Raw genomic sequence first — 24,166 nt, forward strand, 5'->3', positions numbered from 1 at the left:
ACTTCCCCCAATGTTTTAAGATGTGGAAAAACACAATTAAAATTTATATAATAGCTCTCTGAGTTTTTTTTCACAAATAAAAATCCTCCATTATCTCATTGACAAATTCAGAATCTATGAATATGTAAATATTGTTAATTTCACTACTGGACACAAGATGTCTCCCTCGTCTGTGTAAAGTCCACTCTTAGTATTTCCAAAACTTGTGTCAATTGCATCTTGGACCACGATTGGCTTTCAAATTAGTTTTGATACCTTATAATTACAAGTGTTAAACTGAGATTTAAGATGAGCGCACACAAACTTCCTCCCTTCAGCAAGTGAACACGAAAACAAACTTCCAGTCAAACTCTGCTTCACACAAGTCATTATGCACAGTGAAGCTCAAACATCCAAGAGAAGCAACAATAACATAGTTTTGCATGGAGAGTGACTTTATAAAAAACAAAATAATAATATATAAAATATGATTTAGCAAAGGATATTAACAGTATTAGAGCAAGATGCAGTGTCACGTGTAACCACCAGATGGTGTCCAATACCAACAAATGACAAGAAAGACACTGATCGCTTTTCTCCTTTCTCTTTTGTCCTCTAATCGCACATCTAAGATCTTAGAATTATTATTTGTTTATTATTATCATAATTATTGTTATAGTTTGTATTATAATGTGTATGATTGTAATCATTATTATTATTATTGTTAGTAGTAGTAGTAGTAGTAGTAGTAGTAGTGTGCATTACTAGTAATTTGGTCTGCAACTATCAGATGACATATCCTTGAAATCTTATAAAATTTATATACAAGAAAAAATGCTTCCAAAATTGTGTGCATGTTTCGGTGGGAAGATGTGGTTGTCGGGGGGGATGAAAATTGGCTTAAATTATTGATGGATTCCTACGATGAGCAGAGGAGCTTGTTGGGGGGAAATCCACTCCTACTCATTTGGTTTCCATAGCACCGCCCCCAGGAGAGCTGCAGCTTTCATAAATGGGGTGGACTGTCCTTGTTTTTTTTATATAAATATATATATATATATATATATATATATATATATATATATATATATATATATACATTTAAGCATAAAAACACAAAATAAAGATATATAATCTCAATATCTAAAGTTGTAGCCTATTACATGTCACATAATTTATGCTGCGACATGAAGCGAGCGATTGAACTATGGAAACATTTTCTCCTCTTCCCCTCCGTTGTTTTATGAAATGACTGATATAAAACAGACTCATACATATAAATGTATATGCATTAGGATGGTATATCTTGATTCTGGCCTTAATTTGTACTGAGCAACTGGCCAGATGTTGTACGCGGAGCTGCTGTCGCTGACCTCGGTGCTGAACACGACGTCAGATGAACCTGCGCGCTCCACAGGAGACACGATACAGTCTCACTCCCTCTTTGATTTATTGAAGCTACTCCAAACACCCACTTCTGCTTTTTAAACTTTGAGATCTTTTATTTTTCCGTTAATTCTCTCTCTTTCTCTCTCTCTCTCTTTTTTTTTTTTGTTCCGGACAAATCCATAACAGATCCACGACGCTGGCTAACAATTTCACTCCTTTTCGTTTTCCGTCGTGATGGCACTTGGCGCGACTACTGTACGCGAGACAGGAGGTGGTATGGTGGTGGAAGAAGGCGCACAGGTCGTTTGATTCCTCCTCTTTACTCGCTTTCGCGCTTTCATTGTGAAAATTAGACTCGTCTTTTGGATAGTCGCCTCCCTGGACTCAGATTTATCACAACTTCGTTTGTTGTTTTCCTTGTAGCCGCAGCAGTCGGCCATCCTGCGCCGTAACATGACGATTAAGCAGTAAAATAATAGTGAGAAATAGGCCTATACATAGAAACTGGATATGGAGTCAGTGAAGACGAGAGCGGCGGCGGGGGTGAAGGAATTTGCGGGGAAGACCCTGGGTCAAATGTACAGGTAAGGACAGGCTTTGTTTTTTTTTTCATCTGGATTGGCGCGCGCCAATTTCCTCGAGTTAAAATGTGATTATTTGCATGCTTGTTTTTCTCCAGACACGAGTCAGGGTGGTGTGTAGGTGTGCAGGTCACCCACAATTGTTTTACAACTTGCAGAGATCTCTAGTCACGCCTCTAGAAGTGAGAGGAAAATTATGCAATCAAATGTGTGTTTGTGTGTGTGTGTGTGTGTGTGTGTGTGTGTGTATGTGTGTGTGTGTGTGTGTGTGTGTGTGTGTGTGTGTGTGTGTGTGTGTGTGTGTGTGTGTGTGTGCGTGTGTGTGTGCGTGTGTGTGTGTCTGTGTGCGCTGATGGCAGGGGGTTTGGGTGTACTTAGATGCCACTGAATGAGAGCGTGCACGCAGTCAGTTCGTCCTGATGCAGGGGCCTGTACGTGTATCTCATTAGCGGACAGACATGTTAAACACGAAGTGCAGGCGACGCGCGAATTTTGAGGGATTCATTCATAATTTCTATTGCATTTCTTATCATCTTTTAAAACCAGTGACGCATGCATAATGATAAACCTGCAGCATGTGTTTCAAATAATAATAACAAAGAAACACTTTGGCCATTTCAACCGACTGGATAAATGGGGTTTGTTTAAGACATCTTGCTCGTTTCTGCATAGCTGGCGTATTCTTTTATCTTCATTCTTTACAATCTAAGTTAGAAATACAGTAAAATTGCATGCAAATAAATTGATGTGCTGCAGAATTATGGTTTCAATGACCTTTCAGAAAAGCTCAGTTCCTCTATGTTTTTCCAAGGCCTTTGATTTCACTGCAAGTCGCAGCCTACAACGATTTGCATTTCATTCGATTCCTTTTCATTAATTAGCTTACTTCTGTTGCATTTTATCCTTTTGCAGACACACGCATTTAAATGTTTGGGCTTTTATCATTTTTGGGTCCTGATTTTTGGACAAAATACGTGTGGCCGATAAATGTGACTTTCACGGAGAGAAAAAAAAAGAAGGACTTTGAGGAATGCCCACAGACGTGTGTGTCTGGAGGCTGGAGCTGCTGCTCGGTCCCGTGAATGCTAATGAGTGTGAAAGTGAGCGGGCTGCTGCAATGCGGTACAGTCAGGGACATGTTCGCCTGGTCTCAGCTCTGCGGGCCAAGTCTCTTTTTTCCATTCGTTATATTTTCCTATGTGCAAATACAGAAGACATGTTTTGATTTTAATTCGTTGTTCGTATCTTTGTCCTCTGACTTGAAGCTCACAGATTTGACGCTCCTTAAAGTGTGACAGAATGAACTACACTATGGATTCCTCTCCATCCGTACAGCTGCTTTTGTCAGGTTGATGCAGGAAGAACTGCCCCCTGAATTTTCTTCCCTGACATGACAAAAAAAAAACTCTCAGATAGGCACACAAACCATCCAACTATATACTATTATCAAGTATTCTCACAAGTGGAAATAGAAACGGGCCTCCTCAGAATTATTTCCCATTACAGGATAGATTTTTGTAGGGGGTGCATCATCTCGTACGATCAGGGGACACTGATAACTGTCCTCACCTGGCTGTTGCAGGGTGATCGAGAGGAAACAGAAAACCGGGGAGGTGATCGAGCTGACAGAGGATGGGCGGCCCCGGGAGGCCGTGGAGAAGAAACCCCCGCTGTGCGACTGCAGCTGCTTCGGTCTGCCCCGCCGCTACATCATCGCCATCATGAGCGGCCTGGGCTTCTGCATCTCCTTCGGTATCCGGTGTAACCTGGGCGTGGCCATAGTGGGCATGGTCAACAACAGCACCGTCCACGAGAACGGCAAAATCATCATCAAAGAGGTGTGGCAACGGCAGCGAGCGCTCCTGACTCACAGGCAACGTAGACCGCATGCCTCGAGACACAAGACACTTGACTTGTATTTAATCAAGAAAATAAAGGACAGGAAAAGGAAAATGAATTCCTCCACACATGATATAGCTACGCTATATGTAGGGCCTATAGGACTATTCAGCAATAAAATCACTTAAATAGCCCCCAATATTCATTGGCTGATGAGTTTGTACACAATTTAAGTGGGTATTTGTCGGTATAGAAAACCTTTTAAAGGCTTGAGATATTTGAATGCATGCCCCAATCGTTAATTCGCCATAAAGATGCTGCCCGTGTTTTATAATGTCAACTAGCGTTTATAGCATATGACATAGGCCTACAGTATGCATAATACATATTGGGAAACAGACTATGTGATGCAATTTTTAAAGTATCAAGACTATTTTAAAAGTAGTCTGTAGGCCTATGTATGGAAATCATGGAACATCAGTTGACATTATTCTAAACTCACAGTTTCTCGACAGCATTTATTTGCATAAAAGGCAAATGAGTAAAAAGACACATAAGCTATACATCTACAACAATATGTCTCAATAACAGAATACACAAAGTCTATAGATATTTAGAATAATATTTTGTATTTTTGGCTTTTAGGCCAAATAATAACCGAATTGTCTACATCTCACACACAACTCTTTAGTTCCGCGCAGATTGTCAATTGTTTTCTTTCACAGTGCAGGACGCATGCATGGTTTTGGTGCACAGGTCAATTTAATCTGATTGAAATAACCCGGTGCAGGTCTTTAATGAACAGGCCTGGCTTGAGATCAATCCATTCAGAGAATAAACGTGTTTCGTTTGTTTCGAGACTAAACATTTTCAACAGAGGTCATTCAACAAAATGCAACGTCATTGTTGTTGTTTTTTCCACTGGTTTTGTTTTTCCATATTATCTCCCAGAAAGCCAAGTTCAACTGGGATCCAGAGACGGTGGGACTGATTCACGGATCATTCTTCTGGGGCTACATCGTTACACAAATCCCGGGAGGATACATATGCTCCAGGCTAGCAGCAAACAGGTAGGGCAGTCCTCCTGGGGATATACCAATAATACAACACAGTGACAGTCATTTTTCAGATTATATATTTTTTTATTACCATTTCTTGCCAATTAATCAAAATGACTGAACAGTTGGTCGGACTCTCTCTTCGTCTCACTCTCATTTTTTGTATTGTCTGTTATTTCTAAAATAAGGAGGGAACGAAAATGAACACATGGACTGGAATAAATTCAGATAATAAAAAAAGACAGCCAAGGCCAGACACGGGGAAAAAATGGCGTCTTGCCTGAATTATGAATTGGTTAAAGAATTCACAGCTACAGGCGGAGTCTCACCACATAAAGGCAGCAGCCAGACAGTCAGCTGCTCTGAAGTGATGCGGAGCTGCAGGGAGGCACCGGGCTGGCAGGCCTGCAGCTCCCGGTGTCAGGGCTTTCTGCCACCTGTTAATGAGCTCCCTGGGGGGAGCCGGGTCTAATCCGTCGCTCTCTCAGGGAATGGAGACCAGACCCTGTCTTGTCGCCCAAGGCCCTTAATTCACATGAGCACTGCCGATGCGTCATCATATTTATTACAAACACTATATGCTACAATATTAATACGAAGATGCACGTTTTTAGCAATTGAATGTTGATATGCACAATCTATACCATTTGGTAAAACCATCATGAAGGCAAAATGGTTCTGCTTAGATGCCTAAATCTTGAGCACGCTATATTTATGAACGTTTGGGTCTATACATTAAAAGGCAAACAATAGCCTAATATTGACAGACACTAATTCTGAAAAAGGGGCCAGTATGTCTTACAAATCTACCTGCTATAACTTCATATTAATGTGGCCTATCGCTCGTTTTTGTATTACATTTGTATTTCCCTGCACCCTGGTAGTCGGTTCCTTGTCCTGTTGATTGACACGAGGATGTGATCGAATCAATTGGTCTCGTGCCCAACAGTAGTCTCAACCGGATTAGGACTTGCCCCCCGCGTGCAGGTGAGAGGGGCGGTAAAACGTGACAGAAATGAGAAATAGCTCTGTGTTTATTGATGGCCTGGCCCTCCCTGCTTTTATAATAACCACAGACAGCCTCATCTTCTCAGAAAATTAAGAGAGTCATTATACGCAAATGTTGTAAAAAAAATAAAATAATCAGTGATCAGTAAATCTTCTGTTTGCATCTATGTCAATGTAAAATTAAAATCAAATGCGATTCTTTATGAAAAACACTTTTCTTTAAACCGTAGGCCTACCGAATAGAACACGGTTGCTAGGCGACACGTGCGCATCTGTTACGCGACTGTTAACGGGGCGTTGCTCCTTGAAATATTTATTTTTCTGATGTCAGAGGAGCGCGTGCCAATCCGAACCGAGGACACAACAAACGAACATCGATTCGTAATAAATGATTAGGCTTTACTCTAGAGAGGTTTTTACATGCGACAGATATTTCTGTCTCCACAATGACTGGAAGACAAAGAGACTTTTAATGACCTTTCATGTAGAATATATTAGTTGATCATTTGCCATGGCTATTCATTATGAATAATGTGCTAATAGCTTCCTTAAAAACATAAAGGCATATTTCATCATGTGATATTTCAATGCTTTGCTCCTTGTCACCACAGAGCTAACATGGCAATGCCATTCATTCAGTTCAGTTGAAATCATTATGATACATATGAAATGCTACATTTAAAATACATCTTATAATTTTCAGGGTATTTGGTGCAGCCATTGTGCTAACCTCGACCCTCAACATGTTCATTCCCTCGGCTGCCCGAGTCCACTATGGGTGTGTCATCTTTGTCAGGATATTACAAGGGCTGGTGGAGGTAAGACCTTGTTAACATCTAAAGGTGTATTACAACATTTTTAATATGTCTGCCCTTTAATACAAATCGTGAATGGATTCACAAGTAAAAATCAGCCTTGAAAACATTCTCACTAATAATAGAACATAAAGGTTACACATGTGTGATGGAGTTTCTGTTAATCAATAGCTGAGGATTTGCAATAATACACGTACACAAAGGGCTTCCTGCAAATGTTACTCCATGAGAAAGCAAAGGAAAGACTGTAACACTGGATATTCAACCAGAGGAAATGTGAGAGCTGTATTGATCCAGTCCTCTACATACCGAGTGTTTGTGGGATAGTCCAGCTTCCTGTTTTGCTGTCACACTTTGTATCGGGGAAACACAACAGCAGTCCTGGGAGATGCAAATGAAAAGGCTGATAGGCAAAAATACATCGGTCCTCGTATAGTGAAATATGACACCCAGATATCTGCCTGCTGTGTAGTTGGTGTTGATAAAATGTATCGGTTATAGAGCAAAACACAGAAAGCTGATACTGAAATTGTTACACAAATATGACAGACATAATGTAAAAATTATGTTGTTGGGGGTCATCATTTGTAGAAATGGGATCATATTTTAGGGCAGTGGAATGTCTGGATGAGAGTTTTTAATATCATTTCAATGTTTTTAGACAGATATCAAATGCTTAATGGTGGATAATTATCTCACCAGTAGCCTAGCATCATAAAGCATGTTACAGCACATCTTTATTGAAGGCTATAGGTTTGAACAGTTTTGTGGAGAATAAATAAAAACAAATGTAATAGTAGCGCACTGCACTGCTCTCCTAAGAAAGTGCAGATTGCATTTCACGTCAGCTCAGTTTGTTCAGATTAGCGTCTGATGAACATTTAATAGCTGCAGGGCTGCTTCGCTCCATGAACAGCTCATCAGGTCCGCTGTAGCAATTTGTTCATGTTAATTACAAGGGTGAAAATGTTAATTAGTATTAGTTATTATATCAGAATCTGTTGATTCATGTTCATATGTAAAAGGATTTTGCCTCTTAGACTGCTAGTAATTCCTAAACTCAAATAATCCAGAAATACAATTTCTGTGAAGCATAACAATTTCTTGATAATGTTTGAACATGATGGGTAAAATGGTTGTGTTTCTATTTATATAAGGCTTTTGAAACCACTTCAATCAAACATGAATGCTTCCTGTTATTTGTTTATTGTACAAACCCGTATATTTATTTTAACCAAATGCCAAAAATGGCCGACATGACGCATTGACCACTCTCATTAAATACATACATTTCCAAAATAAACTGTGTGTATCAGAAGTGCTGACATGATAAGCTGAAGAACAGCTGGAGTTCCATTCTTCTGTTTCCTACCATGAATGAACACAGACTGTCTCTGTGTGGTGTGTTTAGGGAGTGACCTACCCGGCATGTCATGGCATCTGGAGTAAGTGGGCTCCTCCGCTGGAGAGGAGTCGACTGGCCACCCTCTCATTCTGTGGTAAACACTAATTTCTCAGTTTCTCCTATTGGCATTAATAAATTAGGTGAAGAAATGATGTGTTATTACCGTAGTGGTGAAGAAGTCTGACTTGACTCCCTTGTCTCGCCGTCTGTCAGGCTCTTATGCTGGTGCTGTGATAGCGATGCCTCTGGCTGGGATCCTGGTTCAGTATTCAGGCTGGTCCTCTGTGTTCTATGTCTATGGTAAGATGGATCGATGATGCATGTGATATGTGTGTATCGTTGCACGAGTAAATATGAGATGTCAAATTCATTCATTAATACAATAAAGTAAATATAAATATGTGTATAAAGGCGTGTGTTGTCAGAGGCTGGTTAAAACCTTGAGAGTTTGACACTCAGTGAAAGTCAAATGGATTTAGCCAGGCAGACTGCGTATTGATTTCCTCCCCCCAATGTTTTGGTGTGTCAATATATAACCCCCCCCCTCCATGTTTCTCACTGGACTGGATACAGTGAGCTCTCGTGTCTGGGTTTTATTCTCTCAGGCGTTCTGGAAAGATCAGACTGCCAACTACTCTGTGTGTGTACCTACAGCTGAGGTCAAAATTGGCTGCAGTACTTTGTCTGTAATGATCTAAAGTTCTGACACGTTTTCTATCTGTCATGTGCAGGATGCTTCGGCATCTTTTGGTATGTGTTCTGGGTCCTTGTGTCTTATGAGAGCCCTGCTGAACATCCTACCATCACTCATGAGGAACGCTGCTACATAGAGGAGAGCATTGGAGAGAGCGTCAACCTATCGGGTGCTGGCGAGGTAACAATCTGGACAATGAATATCATTTAATCCACCCAGCCCTCTTTGTTCTCAACCCTTTTTGTTGTACAGGGTACTGGAAGTACTATACTTAAATTCCATCAGCCATTTTCATCACCTTTTGTCTTTTTGTCAGGGAGACGCTATCAAACGCATTTATGTAAAATTCAATCCTTTTTTGATAATCTATTTCAGAAATTCAAGACCCCCTGGAAGAAGTTCTTCACCTCTATGCCCGTCTATGCAATCATTGTGGCCAACTTCTGCAGGAGCTGGACGTTTTACCTGCTGCTGATCAGCCAGCCTGCATACTTTGAGGAAGTCTTTGGCTTTGAGATAAGCAAGGTCAGCTTACAATACAAGTCAGTGGACATGGTGACAAACGTGGATCATGTATTGAGTGATCGATAAATTATAGATTCAAATGCACTGGAAATAATCCCTCAACACTAGTGCCAAACTTTTTAGAGCTGAGCATGTGACACTTTGCTCTTGGAATGATTCATTATCAAAATCAATGTCAGCTACTGGTGGCCTGTGGTCCTATGTCATGAACTGACACATTACATAACAAGGCAGTTGTGGTTCATAAAGGATAACAAGATAGTAAGTAACTGCTATCACAAATCATTTGACGCTGCTGATTTTTACAGGTAAAACGATACGGGCCACCTGCAATAGCATAAATAAATAAGTAGCCATAGAACAAGTGATTCATATTGAAACAAACAATCAATGTAACATCAGGTTACATGATCTCTTAAAACCCCTAAAAACTTAATTTCACATCATAACAATAAATATTTATGATAAAAAAGCAACCATCAAAGTTAAAGTTTGGGGGAAAACATCTCTAGTTATAGTTAATTAAGTCATTAACAACCTGTAATCTCACTAATGTGAAATGTATTCACTATAGTGCCCTCAAAATTCAGACAATGAAACAAAAAAGTAGTGTCCATGGCAACAATCCCACGACGCTATTTGCCACGATTTACAGAAGTAAAAAAACAATGTTTTGTTTTTTTATTTAAAAAAAGCTCATGAGCCATAATTATTTGGGACCATATTCTGTCTGTCATGTGTGGTGGACATGTGTGGTGAATGTCCCTGTTGAAGCTGAACTATGTTGTATTCCTTCAAAAAGGCATCATGAATGTATCATGCTGCCTGTATTGGTTGATTTTCTGCTTGTGGTTGTAGGTCGGCATGCTGTCCGCACTGCCACATTTGGTGATGACCATCATCGTGCCCATCGGCGGCCAGCTGGCCGACTACCTACGCAGCAGGAACATCCTAACGACTACCACTGTCAGGAAAATCATGAACTGTGGAGGTGAGAAGTCTGAACTGAGGATGAAATATCATTTTCCACACCTCTCTCTGCTCAGATACAGGGTGTTACTTAACGGTGTTAGATCCATACTGCTCTTATTTTTGTTGCTCTTCACTGCCAGAGAGATGGTTGTGTTTATATATTTTTTTTGTTCAATACTCGCTGATTGTGACTGTGCATTGATTTTTATATCTGTCGCTTGGGTAATTGAGTGCAGACCATGTATCATGATTAATTCAATTGGCACCACCATGCCCAACAGCCCGTGGGCTTTGTGTGTTTCTGTGTGTGTGTGCGTGCGTGTGTGTGTGTGTGTGTGTGTGACCTGCTGTCTATCTCTGTTAGGATTTGGCATGGAGGCTACATTGCTGCTGGTGGTGGGATATTCCCACAGCAAAGGGATGGCCATCTCCTTCCTGGTACTGGCAGTTGGCTTCAGTGGATTTGCTATATCAGGTTAGTACAAGTAAAACATACTTTCTGCACAATCAGAATGTAATTTAGGTAGAATTTAGTGTATGACATACTACATATAAAAAGTGTGTGGTGTTTTACTGGGTCTAATGTGTGTAGCTTTCACAAAAGAAGGGTCAATGAGGCTGGAAGTCACATTTGAAGAGGTTAGGGTTAGCCAACTGAGAGCATGTAGAAGTGCGGAACATTATACCTAAATTAGAGTTACTTCGACGGTAAGATAGTTGGTCCTTTCCAGACTCTTTCACATGCAGCTGAAGTATGAGTGTAGGGATTATAAAAGAGTAAAACAAACATTGTTGAAATGTATTTGAAATACAAAACAATTGTGTTACCATCCCAAGCATCGGTATGTTTGCTGTGATTTGACAATATGATGTTGAAAATGCAGTAGAATTGAGTGTTCTCTTTTAAACACACCAACAACACCAGCACTGAGCTTCATCAATACAAGCTGTGTAGCTACAGACTTCCCCAAGTCATCAGATTACAGACATTATTTCAGTATTCTTCAACCACTCATTCAACAGATCTTTTCATGTTGATGCGCAGGTCTGTGACTGTGTGCAAAATCAGTTTCTTGCCAGTTGTTCTCGAGCTCTCTCCTGGAGTGTTTAATAATTCAGTGCTAGCTGTCTCGGGGGATTTGCCAGGCAGGCAGTGTGAGGCAGATCGCGAGGACACTTACTCATTCAGCCAGTCACTGTGGGGGAGGAGGAGAATGTGTGGCGAGTTACTGCCTATTTCTGCAAGAAGATGGTCACCATTTGGGCTACTTTCATCTAAAACTGTGTCCAGCTTCTGTTTTGATACGTACTGTCACAGTGGTTTGCCTAAATTTGGTATTTTAATCTGGTTGTCTGGCCTTGTCATAATTGAAAAAAGGTAAAATATACCAACAATATTAAAATGTAATGTGTTGCTTTTTTTTTGCTGCATCAGGGTTTAATGTCAATCACCTGGACATCGCACCGCGCTACGCCAGTATCCTAATGGGAATCTCTAATGGTGTGGGTACCCTGTCTGGGATGGTGTGCCCAATAATTGTTGGTACTATGACAAAGAACAAGGTAAGAGCTTCTCCATTTATAGTCACCAAAAATGGCACTAATAAAGATCCACTCATTATATGTGTGCAATAAGTCAACGGTCTTAAAGACCTACTGTAGGTAAGTCAGCAACACTTAAAGTCCCCCTATTTAGTGTTTCAGTAAATACAGTAATTAATGAATTGTCTGTAACAAACTATAATGCAGCTGTAAGCGCGTCTAAATGTTTATCAATGTAGTATATACAAGTATAACTCTTCCTGTGAAGCTTCCATAAAAGCTGGCTGAAGTATAAACAGAATATGAATGCCGGTATAGTAAAACACAGTTGTAATGAAATTAATACTGTAGAGACTCTATTTAAAACATGTCTTCATAAGATAAGACATCATTGCTATCAAATGCAGACGTAATGATTTTGTGACATGGTATACTGATAGTACACAGAAAACATTATGATTCAATTAATAGGACAGATGTGTTACTTGAGTGAGAGCCCCGCTCCTCTAATAATCCTTGATTAGTGGTACCTGGACAGTAAATATATGAAAGTAGGTTTATGTACATTACATGATGGTCACATGGGGACATGTATAGAAACCCAAGACTCGATGTTTTATTCATGACTGCACCAGCTTATTAAATGGAAATATTACAGATTCAGAAAACACACATTTCTCAAAAATAATTAAATTGTACATTTGTTGAGGACTATTTCAGCTGCAAATTAACACACATTTGAGAGCTAATGAGAACTTGCAGCAGCAGGGTGGTGTGTACCATGTTGGTGGTAAGGAACAATGTGTTTTTAATATCAGACAACAATGTCTCTTGCACACACAGACAATACTTGTAAGTGAGATCTTTTCATTGTTGGCTTTAGTTATTTTCACAATAGGATGTACATAAAAAATGTTTTGGGGTTTGCTTCCCTCTTCAGACTCGAGAGGAGTGGCAGTCTGTGTTCCTGATCGCCTCCATGGTGCATTATGGGGGTGTGATCTTCTATGGGATCTTTGCATCGGGAGAAAAACAGCCGTGGGCCGACCCAGAACTGACCAGCGAGGAGAAGTGTGGCTTCATAGACGAGGACGAGCTGGCAGAAGAGACGGGCGACATCACTCAAAGTTACGGGGCCTTAGGGGGTCCGGCTAAATCGTACGGTGCAACCACGCAGGTGAACGGAGGCTGGGCCTCAGGCTGGGAGAAGACAGAGGAGTATGTCCAGGAAGAAGCGCAGGCGGGAGGCTACGGATACAGGCAGGATGAGGGCTACTCCTAGACCCAAACACACATTCACCGACACATGAGTAGACTTATTTTCCTGAGTGTGCATCAGTTTAGTCCAAAAAAAAATCCGTTGTTGTATCGATTGCACACGTTAAAAAATCCCCCAAAATCCCCCAAATATATCAACTTAATTTAAAAATTGCTAAAGTGTGTACAAAATTCAAAGATATTGGATCAATAGATGTGTATCACATATCAAATTGGCAGTCTGTAAATGTATTATTATGCATATTGATAATAGATATATTCATTCGGAGTGCAATTGTGTGTAAATGTGAACATCAGCCGAGGCCTCCTGACCACACTGAAGCCAGTAGAGTTAAATAGGAGCTGCCCATCAGAGTGCCGACTCCTTATTTATCAACTTAACTGTGACAGTACAATGTCCTACAAGCCAGCCATTACAGTGTGTAGATATGTCACTCCACAGCGTGGTGAACAGAAACTAGACCCTCTGTTGATATAGATTGTATTGTATCTCTCTGCACTCAGAGTAGTAGTGTGTCTTTTTTGGGCACTAAATGATGATTTTTGTTTTCTTATCACCGGCTTCTGTGTGTAAAAGTCCTTAACATGTAAGTGAGCTTGTGTAGAGATTTGAGTGGCATAATGACTTGTGATGACCGTTTGGTTGCACTTTCATATAAGGTTAAAAAAAAAAAAACGTCTGTCTAATGTTTGCTACATGTGATGAATCATCTCTGCAGATGAGCATTTTGATTTTAGCAATTTTAATCCGTCACATCTCAGCAGTGTAGTGCAGGAGTAAAGCCATTGTCATTACTATACTTACCATAACTGTTAAAAGTCTAGTTGCACCGATGCATTGTTGAACGATTTGTCTTAACTAAAACATATACTGTATAACAGAGATAACTACAGAGTAAAGATGTATAGAAATTAATAGATTACATTTATAGATTAACAGTCATATGCAACCGTATGAAGGGTTTGTGCAATGCAAAGAGTTTAGGAAAGTACAGATGAATCAATATCAGTATGAGAGTCTTACTTTATTAGAGCAGCAAACCTAATAATGTTTAATGAGAAGAAGACAAAAATGAATAATTAAAATTATATGGAATATATTTATATGATCAAATGGATAAAAGAGTCATTTTAATGTTAAAACCAAGTATTTATCCATGCCATCAAATATTATAAGTAAAAAGCAACAATCAAAATGAATCTATGATGTGAAATAATTAAAACTGTCCTAACTTAAGCAAAAAGACTGAATGTTCATGTAGGATCACATCCTTCAAAGTGAGAAGAAAATATGTTTTCATTTCACTTTAAAGCTAAAGGGAGACGAGTTTGAAATGTCAAATGACATTATAGAAGTAAACATTCCTAAACAAGTATTTCAATGTTTACATACATGTATACTTTGCATAAACTTCACCAAAACAGAAGATTTCTATAACAGAATAGGTGTGAGATGAATAATGTAATAATGATGTGTCTTATGGGAGTCTGGTAATGAAAAGTGTTTTAGGCTCCTGAAGAGCAAAACACACTCCAGAATGTGTTTTGTCCTCATTCTGCACTTACACTGAAAAAGTCTGATGGGGGAAACTTTTGTTTCATTTGTCTGTGGAGACCCTAAGTCAGCACTTCACAATATAGATGTGTGTGGATGTGTATTTATGCATGGAACAAAGTGCAATTTGTGGTGTGTCCTTTTTTATGTTTCCTTTTCTTTCAAACTTATTTGTATTTGTCTCAGAAACTGTTACTGATGCTTCAATTTCTTTGCACGATCAACCAAAGGTGAAGAGCAGAGCTGGGTTTTAGCTGGAAGTCAAATATTTTTTAAGGGAGTACAGACCATCAGCAGCGACGTTCCGGCATTTGGACCCACAGCGTGCAGGTGGCACCAAAACATTACTCAGTGTACAAAGCAATAAATCCATAGTAACAGTTCTGGTCAAAACGTCATGAACAGTCATTATGTAACCGTTTTTTATGCATTTGTTAAAGAGTCGTGTTTTTTTGTGATAACAAATGTAGAAAATAAATAAATAAACAGAAAAAAACAGAAATATATGTATGAAAAATATAGTTATAGAGTCCAACACAAACGTCTTTTACAACAAAGAAGAGTTTGTGACAGGGCTGCTCACCAGATGAGAATGATAAAAAGAGCTCCGTCTGAGAGGCGGACGCTCTTCTTCTTCATGTTTCTGTTTTTGTTTTGGTGTGTGCTGTGGTCCCCCCCCCCCCCCCCCCCCCCCCCTACGCCCCTACCCCTCTCTCTCCTCACTTTTTAGTTTGATTAATGTTCTTCATCCAGTGGCTGGACCCTCGTTGCCCAACTTAACCATGTGCACCTCCTCTCTCCAGCTGATTTCATTGTCACAAAATTCATCGACATTATGGATGAAATCTAAACAGGCGATTGTACATTTTCAAAAATGACAAATGTGCAACCTGAAGTAGTTAAAAGTTTCCCTTTTCTGTGCCTCTGAAGTTACAGTGTGATTCTATGCCTTCTGTTGCTGTGTAAATTGAGAGGTTTGTTGGTGTCGAACTGAAATACTCTATATCATTTTTGATAAAAAACAAACAAAACAAAACTGTGTGTGTCCGGAGTATTTGTGTTGGCAACAAGGGAGAATAAGTAATGAAAAAAAGTCAGACGGTGTTGAAGAACATATAAAAGGCAATTATGCTATTTCTTAGCTTGACCATTGCTACACTTTCCATTACGTATTCACATGTTGCTCATAACTCAAGTTGTTAAAATTGCAACAACCAATGCACAATAACGGAAAAAGACATAATCAATATTTATGGATGCTGATAATATTTAAACGACACATGACTGGCATTTGACCTTTGCATTTAAGCCATCCAATGCAGTAGGAGCAGTGGGACTGAACCGCTGCGGGAGCTACCTGGGGTCAGTGTCTCGCTCAAGGACACTTGGTCATGCAAAGACTAGGAACGGGGGATCCAACTGCCATCATTGTGGTAAAATGAAAACCTGAAAGCTGTCTCTCTTTACAGCAGATATTGAGATACTTGGCCGAACATGAATTAGTCTACAGTCAAACTAACGCAGTCATCTCTGTTGGTTTATGGACTTCCCCAGAAGAAGAAGAAGGAGGAAGTTCAGTGTCTTTCATGAGGATATCTCAACATCTACAGAGCCCCACCAGTCAAACAGTGTTCAAAACCACAGTGGATGTAATCTGTTTATATATAAGGGATTTAATGTTGAGGAAAGGCTCTGTGAGGTTTCAGTGAGACAGGTCAGATTGTGGATCAGGTGGAAACAAAGGCTGGGAAAAACGAGAGTGGACACAAACTAGGCAAAAAAAGGGCCGGTATATATACTGCCAGACTAACGCGGTAAATGGGGAGCAGGTGAGCAGGTGGGCGGGGATTACTACGGGAGGAAGTGACTGGATGTGGTCAGGTGACTGGGGAGGGTGGAAAAGCCTGATCTCGTGGACAAGCAGATTAATATGCAATGAAGCGGACCTGAGAATGTGGAAATGTGGCTGAAAGCAGGGACGGAGAGGCAGAATGGGCAAGAATAAACACAACTGAGGCAGACATTGTGACAATTTTATATACTGTAACAAGACAGACATTCACAACATACCATAAACATTTTTTTCTTACTCACTGCAAGACACAGTAACATTAATATACCGATGTTGAAGGAATGATCTTCGGTGGGTGAAACCCTGACAGTCGTGTTTTCAGTCGTGTAGCTGCTCCACTAAGGCCACATGGAGTCCTCAGTTAATGGCTGCCCTCCTTCCCCGTCGGTGAAATCAATGGGGTCGGTCCCCAGTGTTCTGCTGCACCTATCGACTGTTCTAACCTCTTAATGGAGACGAGAGGGAGGAGGAGCACTTATCGAGCTATTTGGAGGTGTTATTTTGATTTAGGAGTTGATCCCCACATCCTCCAACAAAACTTCAGCACACAGTTGTCACAGATGAGCTTCAGAGGAATTACTGTACAACAAAGCAAAACAGTACACCTGAGCCTGAGTAGAGATACATCATTTGTGTGTTACTTTTAGGTCAATGAGTTCTCCACTGAAGTCACATGCATTGCTATACATATGTTTATTGGGACAAGAGAAATATGTAAAACCTGAGAAATATATATTCTTTACATAAACATAAACATGAAACATTTTAAAGACCAATTAATCAAATGTTAATAGTTATACAAAATGAATGATGAAGAAAGATGAAATAAATAGATTAATGACAGCCACATACAACACGAGAAATAGTCCAACCCTGCTAAACTATCCCCTTTAAAGTTTATGAAGAGTACCTGTGTACCTGATCATCTCCTTCCTATGTAGTTTAACCTCCATGCCTAGTTTTAAAGTCATTTTGTATGGGTTCCTGCACTGTGAAGAGCCATATTAGTGAAGTGAAATTCAGACCACATTCTGTCTCCTAACATCACTGACGTCAAACAACTCCGCAGGAGCTCTGAAAAGCCCAAGGTGACACAGAGATCAGCGTGTGATTGATGCACAACTTCTGGATCAGGGGATATTAAAAGCATGCTCTCTGTCCATGTGTTTGTGTGTGTGTGTGTGTGTGTGTGTGTGTGTGTGTTATTGTGACTCTTGTCCCGGCTCAGTCCATTGCTTTTGTTAATTTGACAGGCTCAATAAACGCGTCACCAGTCACCCCTAAATGGTATTTTCTCACAGTCAACCAGCCAGAACCGTCATCCCGTCCCGGTGCAAGTGAGGGAGGTGACCCATAACCCTTTGTGACAATCAATGCGCCTATTTCACAAAACCTGCCACTTCCCCACAGAAAAGGTAAATAAAAAAATTAAAAGTCAAGGTAACATCAGCCTCTGTATCTGCGTAATTGATGCAAGTCTATGTGCAGAAACACGTCATCCGGCAACTCTTTAAATGTTCTAAACCTTTCATTTGCATCATGTATATAAATATAGCATGTGGGCGTGTGCATCTGACAGCATGGATGCTAAATTGAGAGAATGCGTGTGCATATGTTCAGCATCTTAAATGGCTGTTCAAATGTGGGAGGGGGGCAGGTGCTGCTACAGTCTCAAGGGAGCGGGGGGGGGGGTGTGTGTGAGAGGAGTGGAAGTGGATGCCAAAATCACTCTTTAATGACTCGGGGGCTATGCTCATGTTGTGCTCGGGCCCCAGAGAGCCTATGCTGCTCGTAAATAAGATCCTGATTTGCACAATGTGCCTCCAGCACCTCTGTGCGATTCACAGGATAATGAGAAAGTATATATCTTTAGATAGGACATCGACTTAAGATCAAGCAGGAGACGTAACATCAGTTATGACTGAATTAATGATAGGAATTGTTCTCCTCATAGTATCATAAATAAAGCATTTACTGCTGCATCACTCTGTCTTTTTCCAAACCGCATACATTATTGAACATTTTCTGAGTCACGCATTAGCATTTCGGGGAGTTGCTTCATTAAAATAACTGCAAACAGAGAAATACATTTGTTTTGGGTAACTTCATGCAGCCTCTCCTGCTTTCTGCAGTCACATACATCCACACGTGAGCTGTACATGGTGCTCTAATGAAGGATCACGGCGTCCCACGAGCCGTGGGCGTGTTCACCGTGCCGTACATAGATATGCAGAATACAGCATGGTATCATGGCATTCAAGACCTTAAATGAACCTGATCTATACGTCGCACTTCTACAAGAATGCTGGGTAACGACCCCCCCCCCCCCACCCCACCCACAACAGGCTCTGGATCGGCGCCGGTTGGCTCAGGATACAGCAGCAGGATCCTCCTCCTGTACGAGTCCGGAAGCATGATTGGAAGCCTTTAGCACCATCACCACAGCTGGTATATATTTAGCTGGTCCTCGCCATCAGCCCCCCCCCCCCCCCACGCTCCTCATACGCATCCTCCTACCACCTTGTCAGGAAGTGCGTCATCGACTTGTCGAGGGGGAGCCTCTGGGGCGAGGCACTCCAATATTACAAAGTCAGAAACTCTCCTTCATCAGGCCTTCTTCAAGATCACACACACATGCACAGAAAGACACTTCTCTGTATGATGCAAGATTGTGTGACTTGAGCTAAGATAGACATAGAAATTTGTACAGTTCACATGCAGACACAATAATAATCTTTCTTCTTTGTCTTCTCTTTTTTTCCACCTTCAATGCTGTACCAGTTTTAAAATGGAGCGATTCCAAGAGGAAATAGACAGAAAAAGAAATACAAATAACAGTTTTCCTTGAAGAGGATGAATCTCCAGCACACTGTCCCGAAATACATCAAGGATTTGAACACAAATTCCTCCATTATTCAGAGTAAAACATCTATTTGATATCTTGGAGGGGTGCAGGGAAGAATTGTGCTAATGAGGCACTTTCTTGGTACATTCACAGGTCTGTCTTTCAGTGAAGCTCTAAGAAAAAAACAACCTGTTATAAATTGACCTTTTCATGTATTTATTGGATTATTTTTGGTTTGTACACAAACACAAATTACTTTTGCTTTATTTTCTCTTCTGGAGCAAAAATGTCTGTTTGATAGTTAGATATTTGGATGAAGACAAAAACCATAAAGCAGAGTTTTGCAGCACATGTTGATGCTAGATTGATGATAAGAACATTAGGAACATGGGGAGGAAGGGGAGGGAGGCATTTAATGCAGCTAAGGCACCTGGATTGAAGTGTGTGTACGTGTGTGTGTCTGTGTGCATGGACATGCATTTGTGTATGCCAATAGCTCCTTATTCAGGCTCACCTCTTTATGCCCATCACCAGATGGGAGCTAGCGGTGTGTGTGTGTGTGTGTGTGTGTGTGTGTGTGTGTGTCTGGTTAGGAGGGGGGTATTTCCCTAAACCCAAGCATCAGGCCTCCTTTTGTCCTCTTGCCTGTCACCGATGGCTTCACAGTGGGGTGACACACACACTCCAAATCTCATTAAAAAGTGAGAGATTGGGGGAGGGCTTTCATGTCTAATTGAACTGGAGGAAACATCCAACTTGATGCAAGCAATGTTGTCTTTTATGAGCATCTAAAATAACACAGTCATCATTACATTAACCTTTAGTTATTGCTTTTGTGTGGCTTTTTGACGACATTGTTGCAGCATTTCTAATCCTTTGATGCTTTATTGATTTGATGGACAATACGTTTCCATCTGATTTCATTAGGTACAGTGATGTGACACATCTGATAGAGTTCTCAAAGCGGAGGGATAACACGAGGAGGATGCTATCACCGTCTGCCCCTTTGTTCTGCATTTAGAGAGACGGCTCAGCACACACTCCTCCCTGCCAGAGCTGAACAAGATGAATCAAACTTCGAAAACTTGGACTCACTTATGTTAGATAAAAGCAACCTTGACAAAAAAAAACACGTTAAACAATCTTAAAAACAGTCCTTTTGTCATGTTTATGTTAAACCATTTGCCGTAATTTCCAATGTGAATGGCACAATAACAAGCCCCTTTTTACACCTTGCAATTTACCCATTAGGGTTGGAAATTGCTGTGCAATTGCAAGCAATTACCAAACACATCAAACACACACTAAAGCACCTCGATTGAAAATAAAAGAAGCTGAATTCAAGCAGTCGCTCATTTAACCCTTTTAACTCTTTTAACAGCCATTTTAAATGAGAACTTAATGTTTGCATTGAGCAAATGGAATTTGTTTGGTGTCATTGCGGTTATACAATATTGATGTGCGGTGCCTTTAAGAGCCGAGCCTGAGAGAGAAGACACCTTGGGATGAGTGTGTGTGAGAGAGTGGACAGACAATAAACAAATAGCATAAAACACACAGGGGACACATGTCTCTGACATTTGCTTTGGAATTAGTTTTATATCATAACTGGTAAAATTATCAAGACATACAGTATAAATGTTATTGTTATTTAATAGTGTCTTTTATTAGTGTGGCAAAGTACAGCAAAATTAACCAATAAATCCAGTTGAATTTCTTTTCCTTTGCATTATATGCATTACACTTCAATATCTAACTGTCATGCACCCTCTATTTGTCTCACTGTCTCCACACAATCATACATACACAGACATATTTTCCGACTTCTATAAATATTTAAAAGAAATGCTAAATGGTCACATTTTTCAAAGTCATATATGATTGATTGTTAGAGAATTGTCAGTATTATTTCAGCCAGATGTTGATAATTCTGTTAGATTTTAAAACAACCACCAAGCTGCACCTCCTGTAAGCTCTAGATTGAGACAATATCACTCGTACGACTAGATAACGCCTTTGACAGACTGAAGCTAAGTGAAGGCTACAAAAAAGAGTCAGATGAAAAGGATCAGATAATGCCATGATCTTTCTTTCATATCAGCTTCCTTTGTTATCTGCTCTTTTCTTTTTGCTCTCTCTCCCTCCCTCTTCCTCCCTCTGTCACTGCTGCATGGTGACTCAGACACTGCAGAGATGCTACAACTGAATGGTATATCGGATGAGTCACAAACCGATCTGCCGCTGTCCATCTCTGAAAAGTTTTTTTTCCGACACACACAAGTGCACAGACGCTGCACAACGCTGTAACCTCTAAAAGACTGTATATCCACTCAAAACCCTAGCAGATTTGGCTCTCCAGTCAGTGAGCTGCCATGATCAACGTATCAAACACAGTTTATTTTCAAACTCTCCTTTGCACCTTCCCTCCTGACTTAACAAACAAGCTGATTCTAATGGTGTTCCCTTCACACCGCCCTGACCACTGCTGCACAATAAACGTGTACACACACAGTACATCTGTCAATCCACTGCTCCGCAGAGGGCCAAGGTTTTTCTTCATTCCCTCGCTCTCTCTGTCCATCTGTCAGTCTTTCTCCCTTCTGCTCAAACGGAGAGTTTTAAACCACTTACACACACACACACACACACACACACACACACACACACACACACGCACACACACAAACAAACGTAAACACATGCAAAGTCTTTGTTTCAGGGGCTTCAACAAGTCGGTCAAGCACAACAACTCACACAAGCTACATTTACTCAAGCACTGTACAGCTTTGAGGAACTTTGAGTATTTACATTTGACGCTACTATATACTACTTCTTGACTCATTTCAGAGGGATTTTTGTATGAATTAAAATACTTGGGTGGTCTATCCAACAGTTTATAAAGCAGGCAAAATGAGCAATCAACTTAAACTTCAACACTAGAGGGGAACATTTTACTTGAAGCCCCCCCAATTAGCGCTTACATGCAGTGAATAAACATGGAATAAATGGTTTAACACTATAATCTTGAGTTCTTGTCTTCTTCTCTCCAGAACCACATGATGCCATGAAGACAAACACAGACCGTAACCTTTGATACTTTAAGTATGTACTGTATTGTTGCCAGTACTTCTAAACTTTTACTTGAGTAACCACAGGGCTTTTACTTGTGATGAAGTGATTCTGCATTTGGTGTCTCCTCTTATAGGCGGCAGACTTTACACATTAAAGTCTGTAATCACATCTACAGTACTACTGCACATGTGATAAGGAGTTGTATAGAGCCTTTGGCGACTCCAGACGGAGCTGCGCGAATTCTGATAAAGTGAGGTCACTTGAGTCAGCGTCATTTAGGGCTGAAGACTACAAGTTGTAAAATGAAGCTAGTAGTAGTTAGAAAGAAGTGAGCTTATCAGACCTCTGTCCCGCTCAACTCTGCTTGAGGCTACATTAGCCGCTTCTAGCATGACACAACCAAATCTCTTGCCAGGTTTGGACATGGAAGAAGATTGTGCGGAATAAAAAAGACAATATCTCTTGCTATGCTGCAGACTCGCAAATGTCTAACAGGAGTGCAATGCTTAATTGGTTGAGTAAATTATCTCAATACTTTCCCCACCACTGTCTGCAAGTATACCTGAATAAATAGAGCCATAGGCAGAAGGGGGAAGAGATCGTAGAAGTTCATTTTGTCCACAAGCATGACGTCTGATGATAGATACGGAAGCAGTCATTTCATTAAGGGGTTTTCAGGCTGGAGTGGCTCTGTGATGTTGGTATTAGATCCATCTGTGACAAAGGAAATTAAATTAATGAAATCATAACATTCAATGAAACTTCAAATCTAAGACATTATTCCTGTGTTTTCAATCCTTTCTCAGTGGTGAAAGGTGTGGTAGTAATATGTGTGTGCCTCTGCATCAGTGTGTGCAGTTGTGTTCATTAATGTGCGTCAACATGTATTTGTGTATGTCCTTGCCTATTTTTTTTCTTTTTTTTCTCCCACTGTGTCTTTTGTCCATGTTTCTAAAACTGAGATGAGTTGCTATGGAGACTGGGATACTTGTGTAAAAAGGAAGTGGCAAAAGAGAGAAATGTGGGGAACATGAGGTCAGGCGCGTCACACACGCGGGTGTTAGACAGACGCAACCCCACACACTCTTGTTCGATGAGTTTGATGCTGAAAGAGTGAGTCTGAAGAGTGTGTGTGCGTAGCGGTGCATACGTGTGTGTGTACGTGTGAGTGAGTGTGTGTGTGTGTCTCAAGGTTAAGGTTCTCTCCACAGTGCAGTACATTCATATTTCTTCTTTTTTCATTATTTTTTTCACACAGAGATATAGACACAAAGACAGACTTTCACCCACCATCCTTCTGTTGTTCGTGTTGCAAATGAATGAAAACATTAACCCACAAGTATCCTTAAATATGCTGATAAACCTTTGTTCATAACCACACAGGGAGTGAGGGTGTGATCCTTCACGTGTTGACAGGGGTTAAGCGACTGGCCAGTGATAATACAGCTGTTTCAGGCACTCCATCACTTGATAATTACATTACACTGGTACTCCATTGCTTCCACTCGCTCCCAGTAATCTTGTTAAAATCCCGGTGATTGGAATCGCAGTGACAGGGAGACGGATGACAGCGAGGCTGCAGTCGTGGAGCCGAACCCTCTCCACGTCTGACAGAAGGTTTTAAAGTGCATTAAGCTTTTGTCGAGTAACCATGGAGCTGCATAGGCATACAGGTACTGAAATCAGGTACTGAAATGCACTTTTAATTGCAGGTATCCCTCTTTGGTTCCCATCAAAGATCTTTCCATTTGCTGTTT

General features: G+C 40.6%; 1 protein-coding gene across 1 annotated transcript; it reads left to right on the plus strand.

Moving 5' to 3' along the window:
- Positions 1 to 1,878: 1,878 nt before the first annotated feature.
- On the plus strand, positions 1,879 to 13,089 carry slc17a6b (solute carrier family 17 member 6b; the record flags this gene model as incomplete). Its single annotated transcript, XM_079157255.1, has 12 exons — positions 1,879 to 1,952; positions 3,532 to 3,787; positions 4,740 to 4,858; positions 6,558 to 6,672; positions 8,081 to 8,168; positions 8,288 to 8,374; positions 8,806 to 8,948; positions 9,144 to 9,293; positions 10,152 to 10,284; positions 10,630 to 10,740; positions 11,701 to 11,828; positions 12,748 to 13,089. The coding sequence occupies 12 exons, from the start codon at positions 1,879 to 1,881 to the stop codon at positions 13,087 to 13,089; spliced, it is 1,746 nt and encodes a 581-aa protein (XP_079013381.1).
- Between the last annotated feature and the right edge of the window lie 11,077 nt (positions 13,090 to 24,166).

The sequence above is a fragment of the Pholis gunnellus genome (genome assembly GCF_910591455.1).
Source record: "Pholis gunnellus genome assembly, chromosome: 1".
Lineage (NCBI taxonomy): Eukaryota > Metazoa > Chordata > Actinopteri > Perciformes > Pholidae > Pholis > Pholis gunnellus.